This window comes from Onychostoma macrolepis, chromosome 18 (assembly GCF_012432095.1).
Source record: "Onychostoma macrolepis isolate SWU-2019 chromosome 18, ASM1243209v1, whole genome shotgun sequence".
NCBI classification, from domain to species: domain Eukaryota; kingdom Metazoa; phylum Chordata; class Actinopteri; order Cypriniformes; family Cyprinidae; genus Onychostoma; species Onychostoma macrolepis.
The window spans coordinates 9,825,089-9,842,338 of record NC_081172.1 but is presented as its reverse complement, the minus strand read 5'-3'; the positions used below and the strand labels follow the sequence as shown (position 1 = coordinate 9,842,338).

The 17,250-nt window shown below is 36.7% G+C and overlaps 1 protein-coding gene across 9 annotated transcripts in view; it reads right to left on the bottom strand.

The window, feature by feature from the left end:
• Positions 1-481: 481 nt before the first annotated feature.
• The window catches only part of LOC131524902 (chitin synthase chs-1-like), a 32,143-nt gene continuing 15,374 nt past the window's right edge, over positions 482-17,250 (bottom strand). For 2 of the 9 annotated variants that reach the window (XM_058752295.1, XM_058752294.1), the window contains exons 4-21: positions 13,708-13,896; positions 12,056-13,068; positions 11,307-11,396; positions 11,075-11,227; positions 10,815-10,989; positions 10,632-10,733; positions 10,389-10,530; positions 8,526-8,726; positions 8,164-8,448; positions 6,809-6,988; positions 5,862-6,213; positions 5,688-5,719; positions 5,252-5,316; positions 4,755-4,865; positions 4,415-4,632; positions 2,789-2,870; positions 2,623-2,697; positions 600-1,005 (exon numbers count right to left, since the gene is read on the bottom strand). In XM_058752295.1, coding sequence (XP_058608278.1) covers positions 733-1,005; positions 2,623-2,697; positions 2,789-2,870; positions 4,415-4,632; positions 4,755-4,865; positions 5,252-5,316; positions 5,688-5,719; positions 5,862-6,213; positions 6,809-6,988; positions 8,164-8,448; positions 8,526-8,726; positions 10,389-10,530; positions 10,632-10,733; positions 10,815-10,989; positions 11,075-11,227; positions 11,307-11,396; positions 12,056-13,068; positions 13,708-13,896 — 3,738 coding nt within the window. In that variant the 3' untranslated portion in view covers positions 600-732. Of the gene's footprint in view, positions 1,006-2,622; positions 2,698-2,788; positions 2,871-4,414; positions 4,633-4,754; positions 4,866-5,251; positions 5,317-5,687; positions 5,720-5,861; positions 6,214-6,808; positions 6,989-8,163; positions 8,449-8,525; positions 8,727-10,388; positions 10,531-10,631; positions 10,734-10,814; positions 10,990-11,074; positions 11,228-11,306; positions 11,397-12,055; positions 13,069-13,707; positions 13,897-14,809; positions 14,948-17,250 lie in introns of those variants that run through there. The other 7 variants (XM_058752296.1, XM_058752302.1, XM_058752299.1 and 4 more) reach the window with 7 other exon arrangements.

Sequence of the window (17,250 nt, the reverse complement as noted above, 5' to 3'; positions counted from 1 at the left end):
GGGTTTTTTGAGAACTATTTTTCAACAGTGCCAAAAAGTGACATGAAACACCTCTGTCTTTTTACTACAGCTTGTGTGGCATTATGGAGACCAAACAGATGTGTTTCCTATCTACTTGGGCTGATAATCTATCTGGGCTGTGCGGCATCCTTCAACATCAGCCCAATGACAATAGGCCTGCGCTCTGCCTTTTCTGCCACACGTAGCAGCAGCATATTGGGTGGCACTCAGCGAGCTGTGACCTTTGACCGCCTTTTAGTCAACATTGGAGAAGACTTCAATCCAGACACGGGCACTTTCCGTTGCCGCCTGCCTGGCGCATACTACTTCTCATTCACAGTGGGAAAGTTCCCGAAAAAGATGCTGTCGGTCATGCTGGTGAAGAACGGAATGGAGGTGCAGGCCATGGCATACGATGGATACCAGAACCAGGGCCGCAAGGTTCAAAGCCAGAGCGTGATGGTCAGTCTAAAACCTATGGATATAGTCTACCTGCTGCTTCAGGAGAATCTCCACTACGCCATCTACAGCAACGTCGGACCGTACATCACATTTAGTGGTTATCTCGTCTACCCAGACTCTACATCTTCTGTTGGATATCTCAATAACCACCTATCTCCTCCAGGCCTCCATCTTCCAGGTTGTCCTCCCCCTGTAGATACCTATTATGATTGGAGAAGAAGAACAGCCATTGAGGAACCACGTTCTGCATTTTCAGTGGCAAAAACTAGATCAGCGCTGGGAGAAAGCAGAGGGCGTCGTGAAAGAGAAGCTCTCACGTTTGACGTAGAGTATGTGAACATTGGTGGCCATTTTAACAAAACATCCGGACATTTTACCTGCCACTTCCCCGGTGCGTACTACTTTGCATTTACCGTGGGAAAGCACCCTCGTCGTGCGGTTTCGGTGAAGCTGATGACAGGCAGAGGGGAGGTGCGGGCCATGGTGTTCGACGAGGACATGTCGCGGCGGAGAGAGATGCAGAGTCAGAGTTTGCTGTTGCCACTGAAAAGAGGAGACAGTGTCTGGCTGTACAGTCAGCAGGATGACGGATACGCAGTTTACAGCAACCAGGGAAGATATACGACCTTCTCTGGTTTTCTGGTCTACCCTGATGGCGAATCCATGAACATAGACAGAACATTCCCTTGAGAACCAAATCCAGTTCTACAGTACTGATTAATTCATAGTTATGCCTTCAACCTTTTGTTTTTGTACTAAATTTGTTTGTTTTTTGTACATCTTAACATAGTACTATGGTTATGTGCTTCTACACATTACAATCATAATGTAAATAAATACTGTATCTTTTTTTTTTAATGACTTAACAAACATTAGGACTTTTCACACTTGAAATAGTTAACCCTGCGCCATTCTAAATCGAATCCTGCTTTAACAATTAATCATGGGAATTAATAAGCTGAAGTTTAACACTACTGTACATTATCTAAACCCTGGGTTATAAGAACTTTGACCCAGGGTTTAGATAATGTAGTGTAAAATGTCAGCTTATTATAAACCCTGCTCCCTGCCTCTAAATTACAAGTGTGAAACGTATACCTTCACTTTAGTTTAGTTTAGAACTATGTGAAAAGCCCTTATGGTTAGCAGATCATTAGTTATTGAATGTTAAATTGGAACTTTAATTAATATATATTCATATTTAAATGTAAATGAACTACTGATCTGTTCAGCATTAGCCTATATCGCTTTTGTTAACTTATTAGTGAACATTACTATCAAGTTACTATTTCTTGTAAGCTATAATTGTTTAGCATGTTATGTTAGTATAACTGTCTCATATGGTTAAAAGAAAAATTGACAGATTTTGTTGTTCCATTGTGATTACTATTGTTAACATGTAGCCTAGTACTTTAACAAATATTAAAAGTGTCCAAGATCTTCCTCATGGTTTATTTTATTTTAGCACAAAACCAACATCTGTAAGTGTTTTGTTTCATAGGATTCATGCTTATGTTTATCCTCTTTTTACATTTTATTTTACATCATGTAAAACAATAAAATAATTATTTCTAGCATTTAAAAAAACAACCAACAGAGGGAGCTCTATCTGTCTTCTCAGAAAGAGAAGCAAGTACACAAGTATTCACACAAAACTTCTGTTCAAAACCATGAAAACCATGAAAATGTCACAATAAGAGACCATTTCAAAAGAGTACACATCTTTTTATCATATTTCACATATTTACATTCTGCAGTAAATGTGTTCAAATAAATAGATTTAAATAACTGTAAATGTAACGTTAATTTAGAGCAAAAAATAAAGAAAGAAATATAACTATGGTATATGGAATGGAAATAATAAACTAAAATAATATATTGACTAATAAACACAATTGACTTCAAAGGCCATTTATTGTAATGTCTATAATATTCAATACTATGTGATTGATTGTGATTAATTTGATAATTACTTGGCATATCATGTAATTAATTCAATAAAAATTCATTAATTGTCAGACCTGATGTTTTACACTACAACAGAGCATTCGGGTTTAAACACTAAATAAATATTCAGAACATTCTATTTGCACTATATTATTATCCACTGGACTATAAACATTAATTATTACATACAAAACATTATACTTAGGTTATAACCTCTGAAGAAGGGTTCTGAAAACATAAAGCTGAGTCTGGCCCATGCGTCTCAGGCTGGTGGTTTGAGTCCAGGATCTGTGCAACATGGTGGACATGGTTCATTAAAAAATAAATAAAAAAACAACATTTAAAATGTCATCATTTTTTGTGTGATTCATTGGCTCACCTGATGTGACAGATGTGACTGCTTTCTATCAGATTTAATTTCTGTGTCCGCATATGCCACAAAATGGATTAACGTGTAGATTCTGAAACAAAAGAACATAATTCATTACTTACAGTGGGGATTAGCAGCACTCTCTTAAAGGGATTGTTACCTGTATAAAAGACACCTGTCCACAGAAGCTATCAATCAATCAGATTCCAAACTCTCCACCGTGGTCAAGACCAAAGAGCTGTCCAAGGATGTCAGGGACAAGATTGTAGACCTACACAATGTTGGAATGGGCTACAAGACTATCGCCAAGCAGCTTGGCGAGAAGGTGACAACAGTTGGTGCGATTATTCGCAAATGGAAGAAACACAAAATAACTGTCAATCTCCCTCGGACTGGGGCTCCATGCAAGATCTCACCTCGTGGAGTTTCAATGATCATGAGAACGGTGAGAAATAAGCCCAGATTAACTCCCACTACACGGGAGGATCTTGTCAATGATCTCAAGGCAGCTGGGACCATATAGTCACCAAGAAAACAATTGGTAACACACTACGCCGTGAAGGACTGAAATCCTGCAGTGCCCGCAAGGTCCCCCTGCTCAAGAAAGCACATGTACAGCCCGTCTGAAATTTGCCAGTGATTCAGAGGAGAACTGGGTGAAAGTGTTGTGGTCAGATGAGACCAAAATTGAGCTCTTTGGCATCAACTCAACTCGCCGTGTTTGGAGGAGGAGGAATGCTGCCTATGACCCCAAAAACACCATCCCCACCGTCAAACACGGAGGTGCAAACATTATGCTTTGGGGGTGTTTTCTGCTAAGGGGACAGGACAACTGCACCACATCAAAGGGACGATGGTTGGGGCCCATATAGCATCAGGGCCAGGGCATTGAAGCCAGCCAGGGCACTGAAAATGGGTCGTGAATGGGTATTCCAGCATGACAATGACCTAAAACACATGGCCAAGGCAACAAAGCAGTGGCTCAAGAAGAAACACATTAAGGTCCTGGAGTGGCCTACTGAGTCTCCAGACCTTAATCCCATAGAAAATCTGTGAAGGGAGCTGAAGGTTCGAGTTGCTTAACGTCAGCCTCGAAACCTTAATGACTTGGAGAGGATCTGCAAAGAGGAGTGGGACAAAATCCCTCCTGAGATGTGTGCAAACCTGGTGGCCAACTACAAGAAACGTCTGACCTCTGTGCTTGCCAACAAGGGTTTTGCCACCAAGTACTAAGTCATGTTTTGCGAAGGGGTCAAATACGTTTTTCTGGATTTTTTTGTTGTTATTCTGTCTCTCACTGTTAAAATAAACCTACCATTAAAATTATAGACTGATCATTTCTTTGTGGGCAAACGTACAAAATCAGCAGGGGATAAAATATTTTTTTTCCCCCACTGTATATACTGCATAAAAAATAGAATTAAAACAGGATGATTCATTCAGGAGGATTTATATATTCATACTTAGGCTAGTTTTACACTTTAATATACATTAATATGTATAATACACTTTATTGATTTTCTAATTTTTATTGAAATACTAAAACAAAATAGGTCTCATAAATTTTAGCATATAAAACAAAAATGTCTCTCTATCAGTAATCATGATTTCATTCTTGTGTGCATGTTTAGTTACCTGTGGTAAAGCATTGCAACAAACTGCATTAACAGTAATGATGCAAAGCTCAGTAGAAACATCAGTGCAATTGGATCTAGGGAAAACACTTCTGTTGGGTCATAAGTTCCATTGAGATAGATTTTTGGGATCTTTAAGGAGACTGAGTCACCAATCGCCTGAAGGGAGAAAGTTGCCACCAGCCATAGTGCATTGCAGAAGAAAAAGGCAAATGTAACCTGTAAGGAAAAGAAAAGCTAACAGCATGGAGACAAATATGTACTGTTGCAGATCAGTTACTTTAGACAAAACCACACAAAAGGTACTTTTTGCATACACATACTTTATTTCTTTTGATTACCTTATTTCGAAGTTCTCTCAGATCATCAGCAATTTTTTCCTGTTGTTCTTTATTCTCTTTAAAAGGTTCCAGATATTTCTTCTGCAGTTCTTCCCAGAAGTCAACTTCATCCTGCAAAATTTTAAATGAAAAAGAGGCATTAAAACATATCAGTGGAAATTTAATTAATGTTAATATCTAATCAGCAACTCAATGCATAAAAGCAAGACTTGGTCAAAAAATACAATTGTTGTTGTAGTTTAGTGTATTGAAATGGTAGTTTAGTGTGTGGTCAAACTGTAAATTTAAAGTATTAATATTCAACTGACATATCAGCTATTTAGCATTCCCAAACAAAGCTGAGAAACGTACCTATTATGGCACAATAATACATGACTACTTTTGTATAATACAATAAAAAACAACAACTAAATAAACAAATAATATTTAAATGATAACATAATATAATATAATATAATATAATTCACACATATTTTGTTTTAACTAGTTAGACTTACTGAAGCGAGTTCAGATTCATCCAAGGGAAATTCGTAAGATTTCATCTGCAGTTGTTCAATCCAAGCTTTTGGAATTAAACATATATTAGTTTTAATGGTGGTTAAATTCAATACATCTACCTAGAATATTATAATATTAAAGGGATAGTTCACCTAAAAATGAAAATTCTGTCATCATTTACTCACCCTTTAGCTGTTCTAAACCTCTATGAATTTCTTTCTTCTGCTGAACACAAAAGATATTTTGAATACTGAGGGTAATCTATCAGTTTCTGGTTGACTTTCATAGTATTTGTTTCTTCTTCTTCATTCTTCTTTTATGTCCAACAAAAGAAATAAACTAATACAGGTTTGGAAGAACTTGAGGGTGAGTAAATGATGACAGAATTTTCATTTTTGGGTGAGCTATCCCTTTAAGTAGGGAAGTCATACTTACTTTGATGAGGACTAAGCTGGAACTCACATTCCCTACATTGTAGGAATACAGTATTAGTTTTAGTAGTAGTATTAAAAACAAGCCTAAATATAAAAATAGTTACAAATTAAAATGCTACACAGATGGATTGAAGTGCCTGTGTAAAATTGTCCTAATGTGTAGACATGTTTTTACCTTTGTGTTATTTCTTCTGCTGGTAATGTCTTCTCACTCAGATCTTCAGATTCCAAGCATGGACATTTGCAGCATGTGGCGTTCATGACCTTCTTCTTGATGGTGTCGACTGCAGTAGTTTTAGTCTGGCTGCCGGTTTCACGAGTGCCCCACGTGACATTGTTCATGTTGACTATGGAGTAAATAACTAGGAGTAGATACCCACTGGGAATGCAGAGGAAGTATAACAATCCATAGATGACCAGTGAGAACTCCTGAGGGTGTAAAGCTGCCGTGATTATGTAAAAAACCACCATGCCGATGAGGAACAGACCACTGGGGGTCAAAAAAGTCTTTTGCTTCACTAAATCACCTATGAGAGTTGACATGCGGAGAGAAAGCATTACAGATCAATATTTCACCCATTTGTCACCCATCAAGTCGTTCAGCTAATTTAAATGTTTGCTCTCTGGACATGGATATCTAGAAACAAAATGAGAGTTTTGTGGCAATGTCCAAGATTAGATAGTAGCCTACTGCCATCTTTTAGCAGTCTATTAGTCTAGTAAATATTGATGGACTAAAAGGCTGCATTTATTTGATCAAAATACAATAAAAACAGCAGTATTTTGAAATATATTATTACAATTTAAAAGAACTGTCTTATATTTGAATATATTTTCAAATATAATTTATTTCTTTGGGGGAAAAGCTGAATTTTCAGCAGCCATTACTTCAGTTTAATCTATTCTAATATGCTGATTTATTGCTTTAATAATTTATGCTTCGCTTTAAGTCAGTTTAAAATGATTTTTAATTGTTTAATTTTAGTATCAGTTTTCATTTAATAACCCTAATTCTTGAGAAGTACTAATCTCTTTCAAAAAGTAAGCCTATATGTGCCAACAGGAAATTGAAAATAAATGGTTTTAGACATAAAAAAACAAAACAAAACAAAAAAACATTACCTATGATTGAGAGAATTGTTCCTGCCATGAGAAATGCATAGAGTACACTCATGATTGCTGCAATTTTAATCTGCGTGTCAGATTTCAGTTTGAAGCACAGGATGAGGTAGACAGTAGGGGGCACTATGGCCAAAGCTAGGGCTATATTTTTATCCATATTCAAGATGAACACAAAGCTTCCTGCAAGATAAACAAAGCACTTTAATAGATATTTTGGACAAATGTAACTGTAAAATTAAATCTTGTTGGCATTATTGCAAAAACAGGACAATAAATTACTATTTTTTAAACATATATTTAGTGATGCACCGATGATAATTTTTCATGGCTGATTGCTAATTTTTGTCTTTGTTGAAGGTTAATTTATTTGTTGTTTATTTTCTCATCATTTGAAATAAGAGGCAATCACAGTATTTTAATCAACCAACCAAAAGATGCTACACATGAGCATGTGCAGTTTTGACTATAATTTCAAGATTTAAAGCAAAATAGAGTGGTCTGACTTCAGATTTGTGAAACTGTTACATAAGACATTTGCACAAAACGAAAACGGGCTAAATGAATATGCAGATTTACTCTCTGATAGCAGGAGGTGCTTACGGAAAAGCAGCAATATAGCCTTTCCTCGGTTACCGCTGTAAACGACATCTATGCCGATGCCGATATCTTGGAAAGCAGGGTGGCCTATATAAAGCCGATATAATTTTATTTATTTGAATTAATATTTAAGAAATTTGAAATCATTTGAAAATGGATTAAAAATAAATCTGTAAAATAAACATACTTATGACAAAGTATTTTCACAAATAAATAAATATTTAATAAAAATATAATTAAAAAGTAAGTAACTAACAGGGCACTCAGTATTCTGGGAAGTTTGTGTGCATTGGGATTCCCAATTTGGGAATCATATTTTTTTCAAAATAAAGCCAAGGTAACACTCATTTTACATACAGCACATAGTGAAAATGACATGAATATGATAGTGGGCAAATGCATAAAGCACAGCATAATTTTAAATCACGAGTTTAACGTTTGTCGATCGCGTGTCTTCATGAAGCTGAACTCTCCTCCCTTCAGCATTCAATTTGCACAGACCGATATACCATTGATATATCAGCCTTGGCGATATATCGGTCGACCACTAATTCAATATTTATATTTTTCTTTCAATATTTTGTGCATCACGAACAGTCTCTTTGCATCCGTCTTCTGTTATTGGCCGTTTACAGACTTCATAATTCATACACACAAATGGAATTTTGGGAAATTATTGCAATGCAGTTTGTGTGCAATTCTGGAAAACAGATCAGTCGGTCGACTGGTGCATCTAATTGTTTTATGCAAAATTTTACCTGATATCATGAGACAGATAGTGGCAGGGCCCAGGATGGAAGCTGCCATGCTGATAATCTGGTACAAGATGTAAGGTTTTGAGATAGAGCTGTTCCTCTGAGAGGTCAGTCCTCCTGAGCCCAAGAGGTCGATGGTGTTGGCCATGGTAGAGGGTCCCCAGCGTCTGCGCTGGTTGTAGAACTCTTTAAAATCCTGTGGAGCGTTGGTGTAGGCATCAGATGCTGCATTATACTCCACCCTCCAGCCCTGCTGCAGCAGCAGAGTGCACAACCAGCGGTCCTCACCTGACATTACACCAAACAGAGTTACTTCAGCCTTAGCTTAACTGATATAATTTGGCAGTGGTTAGCTTCAAGCAGACCTTGATCATACTGGATGTAGTGACTGGCTTCACTGGCTTTGGTTGTGTATCTCTTCATGACGTTGTCGTCCATGAGTGCAGCTCCTCTGAAAAGACTGAAACATCCAGGGCTGCACAGTACACAGCCGAACACATGCTCTGCAGTCTTTTGGAGCCAGTGGCCTACCGCATATTCAAACTTCTGATACCACACCATGGGCCCTTCAAGCACAGTGAAGAAATGATCTGATTAGTCAATTTATCACCTTTATAATCAAGTAGTCACTACTGCATTTTTTAAATGGATCTTTTATCTACTTTATAGAGCAGTGGTTCTCAGATTTACAGCGATATGTCAAGCAGCAAAATGGTTAAATATTGTTCCAAAATCCATAGAATTGTACCATATTTGAAAACCATGAAAAAAATCTATAGAAGGTAAAGAAAATACAGTCCAGACTACTTATTTACTTAATTATTTTTATTTGTTGAATTATTCTTCTCTTCATCATACTTTGAAAACAATTCTAGAACTAGGGCTGCAACAAGCAATTCTTTTGATAATTGATTAATCTAAAGATTAATGGAACAAACAATTGACAAATTGTCAATTATTTCGCCAAATGGTCAGTTGGCTTTGATTCAGCTTTTGGAATTTGTTAAAATATTAAATTTTACATATTATAAATAATAAAACAAGGTAATCACTTCGGCTTTTAAAAATGTCAAACAACTATTTTACTATTATATAATTATGATTATTACAAGATAATTTTTTACAATACAAATAAATATATTTGGCACACAAAATGAGATGACAGACATTCTTATTCACCATTTAATTAACTGCATGAAAAAATAACTGACTGACACATAATTTTGCCTAATATCTCCTTTTATTTTTGGATAAGTGATTCACTAATAAAAAGATTTAACATTAGCTAGCTCCACGCTGGAGAGCTGTGTTCTTATAGCAAAAAATCAAGTTGTAATTCTAACTGAAAGCAACACTAACACTGTTTTTTCACGTTTAATATTATAAAGCTGCTTTAAAGCAACCTATTGTATAAAGCACTATATAAATAAACATGACGTGACTGAACTTTACCGGAGCGCCAAATTACAAAACTGGTGCAATCGCTACAATCAGATGCTTTCTTAACTGCTGTTTTCTCACTGCTGTTATTTTCGTTGTGTTTATTTTTTTAGGAAAGCATATCTGCATGGGTGGCTTCAGTAATGATGTAGGTGTACCCATGTATGTGACAAGGTTTTTAAAATGAATGCAAGAAAAATCATCATCTCGCGCTCCAAGTAAGTGCTTTAGGAACAGAGGAGACTTGTATATACTATAAGGTTCTGTCCTTTAGTCAAAGAAGGCTTCACTGTGCAGCAAAGGGTCAAGGGTTTGGTGTCTTCCAGTATTTCTGTCACCTTTTTTGCCGTCAATGATCAATCTGACTTTTGCTGGTAGTCTAATCATAGCTTTACTGACCCAAAACATTTAAACAGGTACATCTGTAGGTATTTAGCAACAATGGAATGACCAAATAATCAGAAACATTTACATTTAGTCATTTTGCAGACGCTTTTATCCAAAGTGACTTACAATTGGGGAATACATAAAGCGATTCATCTTGAAGAGGCAATCCGACAAACGAAGTGCCTGTAATACCAAGTCTCAGGCATTGTTTAAATAAGTACAAGCTAGCAAGGGAAGGAATAAATAAAGAGAGAGAGTTTTTTTTTTTTTGGGTGAAGTCAAGTAGTGTCGAAAGAGATGAGTTTTCAGCTGTTGCTTGAAGATTGACAGGGATCCAGCACTCCGAATAGAAACAATAATATAACCAAATAAAAATGGTTTATACTTCATATCTACACAACCTGTGCCTGTTGGATGAATCCTGCCACAGGCAGCCCCAACGTCTGGGTACAGTTTAAGTCTGTCGATTAACAGCATGACTGCTGACGGCTGGAAATCAGTATCTCCATCCAGGGCCAAGATGTATGTGTTCTCCCTGTCTTTCTAAGGAGCATTGAAAACATAGTAAAACATTTAGAGCCTTGTTGATATTGTATTACTTTCTAGAAAAAACTAGTAATGAAGTCTAAAGTTAAGCCACTAACCTTCAGTCTCTCCCAAAGGGAATCCAGTTTTTTACCTGCCTCAAATTCTTTGAAGTACTGTCTGTTAAGTCTCCATCCAAGTATGTAATACAAGTACATTATCTGCAAACAAAGATTATTAGTGAAAAAGTGGGTATAAAACATCTGTAGATTCATTTTAACCGGATATTTAATGAATCTTACCTGTGACCATCTTTTTTTGTGACGGATAAGTGTCTTGTCTTTGAGGTGAACCATCATCAAATTGCCTTTAGGGAGGGTGTATTCCAGTCGACCCCCGTACGGGGTGTTTATGATCTTCTGGTGTGGTAGTGCTGCCTTCTGCTTGAATATACATGGATCCTCTTCACTGAAAATGCTAATGTATGTGAAGTATTAGTAGATTAGTCTTGCACATAAGTTCTCAGAACACATAAACAGATATAACTAATGATGATTCTTACGTGTAAACTTCTTTAATTACATCAACAAGAATTTCAGCATATTCATTTGCATGCCTTTCATTATCAACATCCTTGAAAGCATCATCAAAAAAAATATGGAATTCAAACTTGACGTCACTATGTTTGTCAGTCTTGGGCCTGTATTTATCGAGCCTGGTAATAAAAGAAATAGTATTGCAAAATTACAGTTCAGTTGAATTATTTACAAGTTGAGTAAATGTTGTCTGTTTACCTGAACATAGAGATGATTATCTTCATCATTTCATCGTAGGTCTCGTGCCACATCGTTGCACACAGAAACACTTTGATGGTTTCTTTTGCACTGAGAAGCACATTAAATATTTATGAAGTCATTTCATGTTAAGAAATCAAAAAAACTTGAGACAAAAACAAAAAGACTTGAATTTCTCAAATATTGGTTTTGGAAGAATCTGATGAGATCCTTTTAAAACAGGGATTTATTGCAGGTATTTTGGTAGATGTGGGCAGAGTTTGAAATGCTGAAATGCTTTTAAAACTCTACAGGAGATACATGTGAAAGCACAGGGGTCTATTTTTCAGATGAAACACATATATGTGGGATATTTAAGCAACATCTCCACTTGCTCTCCTTTTAATCTCACATCTTCGAAATAGAACTAAGACCTCAAACAGATCTAATTTGTAATTAATTTTATTTTTTTACCATTTTGTCTAAATACAATACAGTAAAATACAATAAAAAAATGTAACTTTAAAACTTAAAATTACTACTACTACTACTAATGTGTCATAAGTGAATTTAGGCATCACAGCATTATAATGTACAGTGATAAAATTGATATTCAGTGTAAGATTTAAATTAAATTAAATTAAATATAATGAAATAAATTTACCAGTTCACCATTAAATATTCAATATTGATATGGATAAATAAAAAAAATCTCTAATATTTGCTATTTTACCAATATGCAACCATACTTAGAAAGTAAAAACACTTACCACTTTTTCTCCTTGATTCTCTTTCTGATTTCAAAACGGGTGTTTAGCAACATGGACTGCTCCAGAAACGTTCCTTCAAACATGGGTCGCACAAACAGATCTTGGGTTCTTTCTATTCGATGGATCTTCAGGTACCAGATGTAAACTGTACTGAGCATGAGTCCCAGCCACCAGCTCAGAGCAGAGCAGCCCAAACAGACCAGTCCTCCTGTCTTCTTGTGTACCACAATGTCTCTGGTGTTCAGAGTTCTTATGGCATCAGTCAACATCAAATGCAACCATGAGTCACTGGATTTTGGCTGAAAGTTCTCAAAACAGGTAGAAGTTTGATTTGAGTCTGGGAGCCTGACTGATGTTGGAATCAAAAACACTGCCAAAACTGTGATCGAGGCCAGGTACATGGGAAGAACGAAGCTGCAGCGCAGGGCATGCATCTTACAAGCCACAACCACAAACCAGCGGCACAAGGCAGAGGATGCAATCTGGATCACCACCAATGAAACGATGACTGTTTCGAAGACGAGTTTGACCGATTTCCATTCTCGACCTGACAGAGGAACATAGGCTCCAACCACAGCTGACGTAACCAGGATTCTCATCAAACTGGAGATGATGCAGACCACGTTACGGGACTGAGCGATGTCTCTGGAAATGTCCTCTAGAAATGATACAGCAAAGAGTGTGCTGTAGTTCTCCCACCAATTCACAGAAACACAGATGGTCGCAATGATGGCAAGGCCAATTGATATATTTATCTCTAAGGAACTTTCGAAAACCAAATAACTGATTGCAAAGAACACATAACCTGTGACGGTTAAGAAAATGGAGCATACGGACAGCATTATAAGCCACTTTTTCTCTTTGGCAAGGCACTTAGCGACCACCTGGAACACAGCGGACAGGATGCTCACGCTGTTTAGGATCATCACATTGGTGACAATGTCAAAGTGTGGCATGGCTACTATTGTTAGAACTGCAGCTCCCAGTGCTACCAGGAACTCAACACACAGAACCTAGAAGAAAGGTCAAATCAAAGTCAGAAAGGTTACGGCCATCATAATCAGGTTCTATGCTGCCTATAACAAAATTGGAGGTCTCACTTTATATTAGGTGGCCTTGACTACTATGTACTTACATTTAAATTAATAATTTGATACAATGCACTTATGGTGTACATACATGTTTTTACATTGTACTTGTATTTTAAAAAATACTTGCATGTAATTACATCTGTAATTAATTTCTGTAATAACATTTATAGTTCCACAGTTGACTCATCCCTTACACCTTAACCCACCCTTAAACCTACCCATACCACCAAACCTGTCCCTAACCTTACCCGTATCACACCTCAATAGCAGCAAGTGTTTTGCAATACAATATGAACACAATAGGTACATTGTACTTATTTTTGATGTAAGTACATGGTAGTTAAGGCGACCTAATTTAAAGTGGGACCAAATTGGATATAAAAACAATATTCACTAAGAAATTGCTAGTAAGTATAACAAACAATCACAAAGAAATGACAAGTAAAACACTAAATTAAACATCAAATTTTGTAGAAAAATGCAGTCCAATAATCTTTAACAACAACTTTAAACATTTTTACAGAGTATAAATCTATTCATTAAACACTTGTGTTTTCTTACCCATAAGAGAGTTTTTTTCGAGGGCATGGTTGCACTCTTGAAAATGAACTTCCATGTGCTCTTTAGCAGAAGGAGAACACTTGGCCCAACCAGAACAAAGCCAATCCCAAGTAAGGTGGCCGGTTTTTGTTCTGAACATATAATCTCAGTTTGATTGTTCCCAAATGTTATCAAAAGCAGAAATGATGTCTGTAAAGACAAAAACAATCTTCAATCTTTTTTGTAATATTCAATAGCTAAGTGGATAATGAAAAATGGAAAATGAAAATTCACTGTTATTTTACCTTCTCACCCTCAGGCCATCCGAAATGTAGGTGACTTATTATTATTTATATTATTTTATTAAATTTTTTTCAGTACAACAGTAAAGAAGATTTTTAGTTGGAACACCGGCCGTAGCTGTATCCCTTCTAACCACAACCGCAAATAACACATAATTACTGTATTTGCATTAAGGGTAGGTTTAGGGTTGTGGTAGGGGCAGACATAAAAAAAAAACAATTTGACAGGTAGCATTTTCATTGTCTAAATTGTAGGCCTACTACCTACTGTTTTAATGGAGGTAGCAAAATCTGGCAAAATTCTGGAAGTTTAATGCCTACAAAAACTGCTGGTAAGGGACTACAACGAACTACTTCTGATACGTCACGAACCCAGATAAACCCCGCCCTCGGAAACATGTAAGGAAGGGGGCGAGGCCATGCTGTGCTGCTTTAGAGACGAGGAAGAGAAAACTAGGGGTGCACGTAAAAATCTATTCATATATGAATCGCGATTCTGTCTTCTAAGGATTCTAATGGATTCACAAGTTTCAAAATTAATGTTTTAAAACAGCTGTTCTTAATACTGTTCCTCGCGTCCCCTGCTCTGCATCTCTCTCTCTCTCTCTCTCTCTCTCTCATTCAGATCGTCAGATCAGCTCCAACAAACTGTTCCAATGATACATTTTCACATAGCAATGAGAAGCGTTATACATGGACGCGTGTGCGGTTGCTGTACTGTTTTAAAGCTTTAATCAGAATAAAACCGTATATTAAAAGCTAACATAAGCAGTAGCATAATAACAGTGTATCTAAAAGTATGAGACAACAAACAAACATACCATTAAGAGCCGTGCTTGCACAGGTTCTGCGCGATCCTCTTCACTAATATCCTCTGCTTCTCAATCGGGCTCAAATTGATAACCAATATAGACGACGCCATTGTTTACAATACAACCGGAGCACATGCAGCTGAGCTGAGGGGCGGGACATTTAGACGCTCGGCGGTTTAGTGAATCACAACACACTGAGCCAGCCAACCAATCAGAGCCTATCACGTATTTCTGAGGGAGGGGCTTCATAAAAACAGGAAATAATTGAGGCGTTTGTCAGAGAAGGGACAGAGCAGTGTGGAATAAAGGTAAATTATATGAAAAATAATGCGTTTTTAAAAAAACGAAGCATGAACACATTAGACTGCAGCCCATAAACACAATCAAGCCTAGAAAAAAACCAGTCAACCACCCCTTTAAAAAACATATCAATGGAAACCGAATTAATACCCGTGGCTCCTGACGATATATTGAAGTCTTATGAAGCGAAACGATCGGTCTGTGAAAGAAACTGAACATTATTTTACAACATTTTATAGACCAATTATAGATTTTTAAACATTTGGGGAGCGCGCACATCATGGTTGCAGAAAACCCGGGAGAGATGGCCTTTACGGCTAGAGAATTACACAGATACGGTACAAAATAGTTTGATTTAAAAAGATTGTAGATTATTGATTAGATGTCATTTTCAAAATGTTCTCCACATATTACAAGAGCTTGTCACCCAGCGATAAGCACTGTTATTCAACGTAATTGACATTAGATAGTGGGATAGTCTTAGATGTGAAACAGGGATGACGTTTTTTGTGGGCAGAGCCTATCTGGTGGCAGTGACAGTCTATGGAGCCATGGAATAAAAGAATTAAAAAAAGGTAAATTTGATTTTATATTTCAAAATTCTGACTTTATTCTCGCAATTCCGAGATTATATCTCACAATTCTAATAAGGAAAAACAACTCGTCATTCTCTCTTTCCCCGGCTCTTCTGGCTTTTTTTCCCCCTCAGAATTGACAAACTCACTATTTTTGAGTTAAATAGAGTTATAAAGTCCGAATTAGGAAATATAAACTTGCATTTCCGAGAAAAAAAGTCATAATTGTGAGATAAAATAAATAAATGTTATGTAAAAATGTTAGTATAGGTCTAAAATCTTATGCTGTAACTGTAGGACTAATACAATATGTCCCCTATGAACAGCATGTGTGAATATAATGTCGACCTATTGTTTAAATCAAATAATGCTTTAAAAGTAGAGTAATAGAAGTTTGCAACGATAGTATGTCAGTTTAAAGTCTGCATTTAGCTTCACATGGCGTCTTATTTGCATTCTGATCTTGACATCAAAAGGCACAAAATATTTTTTTTTTCTCTTATTCCATGGATTTTACCCGTTTACCAGCATTTGTTACCAGTGTTTTTCTGCAACCACTATGCGCGCGCAGCTGCAAGTGACCTCAGCCAAATGGTCGAGTGACATTTGGGTTTGTGAACGAATCTTTCTCTTTCTGTTGAACAGATTCTTTTTGGTGAACTACTTGAACCAGTTCATCATCGGACTGAACATCTTGAACAGTTCGTGGCTCAAGCAGCATAACGTTAGATCTACAAGCTACTAAATCAAAACTCACTTTCGGACTTGCCTGACAGTCACTGACTAAGTTTACATGGACATCAGTAATCTAATTATTTACCTTATTCTGAATAAGATAATATTATGATTAAGGTGTTTACATGAGTTGCTTTTAGAATAATCCTTAATTATTAAACCAAACAAAATCAAAACTTTCAAAAACACGCAGCAATATGATTCTTTTATTGAGTGACAGGCAGTGGGTTTAATGGGTGACATTAATAATAGATTTACTATCCGGCGTCTTCTCGTCATCTCCGCAACCTGCTTCCCTTGGGGTTTTTACACAGAGAAAAGGCGACAAAATACACTGCACTGTCCAGTTTTCTCTCAGAACGAGTACCGGAGTTACTTTTGCCATTCTTGATGCAGCATGAATGACAAACAATGGTGACATTTTCCACAATCACGACAGAAAATCTAAATCCTGCCCTGAACTCAATAGCGGAAAGGCAGCGCTATCCTGCAAATATGGCGGATAAACAAAGCAGTTTCCCAGAATTCTGCGCGGTGTTACGTCACATTCTCATTCTCTATAGCGGAATGGCAGCGCGATCCTCTCAGTATGGCGGATAAACAAAGTAGTTTCCCAGAACTCAACGTGGCGAGACGTCAGCTTCACATTCTCTATTATATACTATATATCAAAACACAGTCAGGAGCCACGGGTATTAATTTTATGTTCCTTGATATGCTTTTTTATTATTATAATGCAAAAAACTGTTGCATTTTTATCACAAGGGACCACAGTTTCAGATAAAAATCTTCTTCACTATTCTACTGCAGAAAAAGTCACCTATTACAGTGAGTAAATTA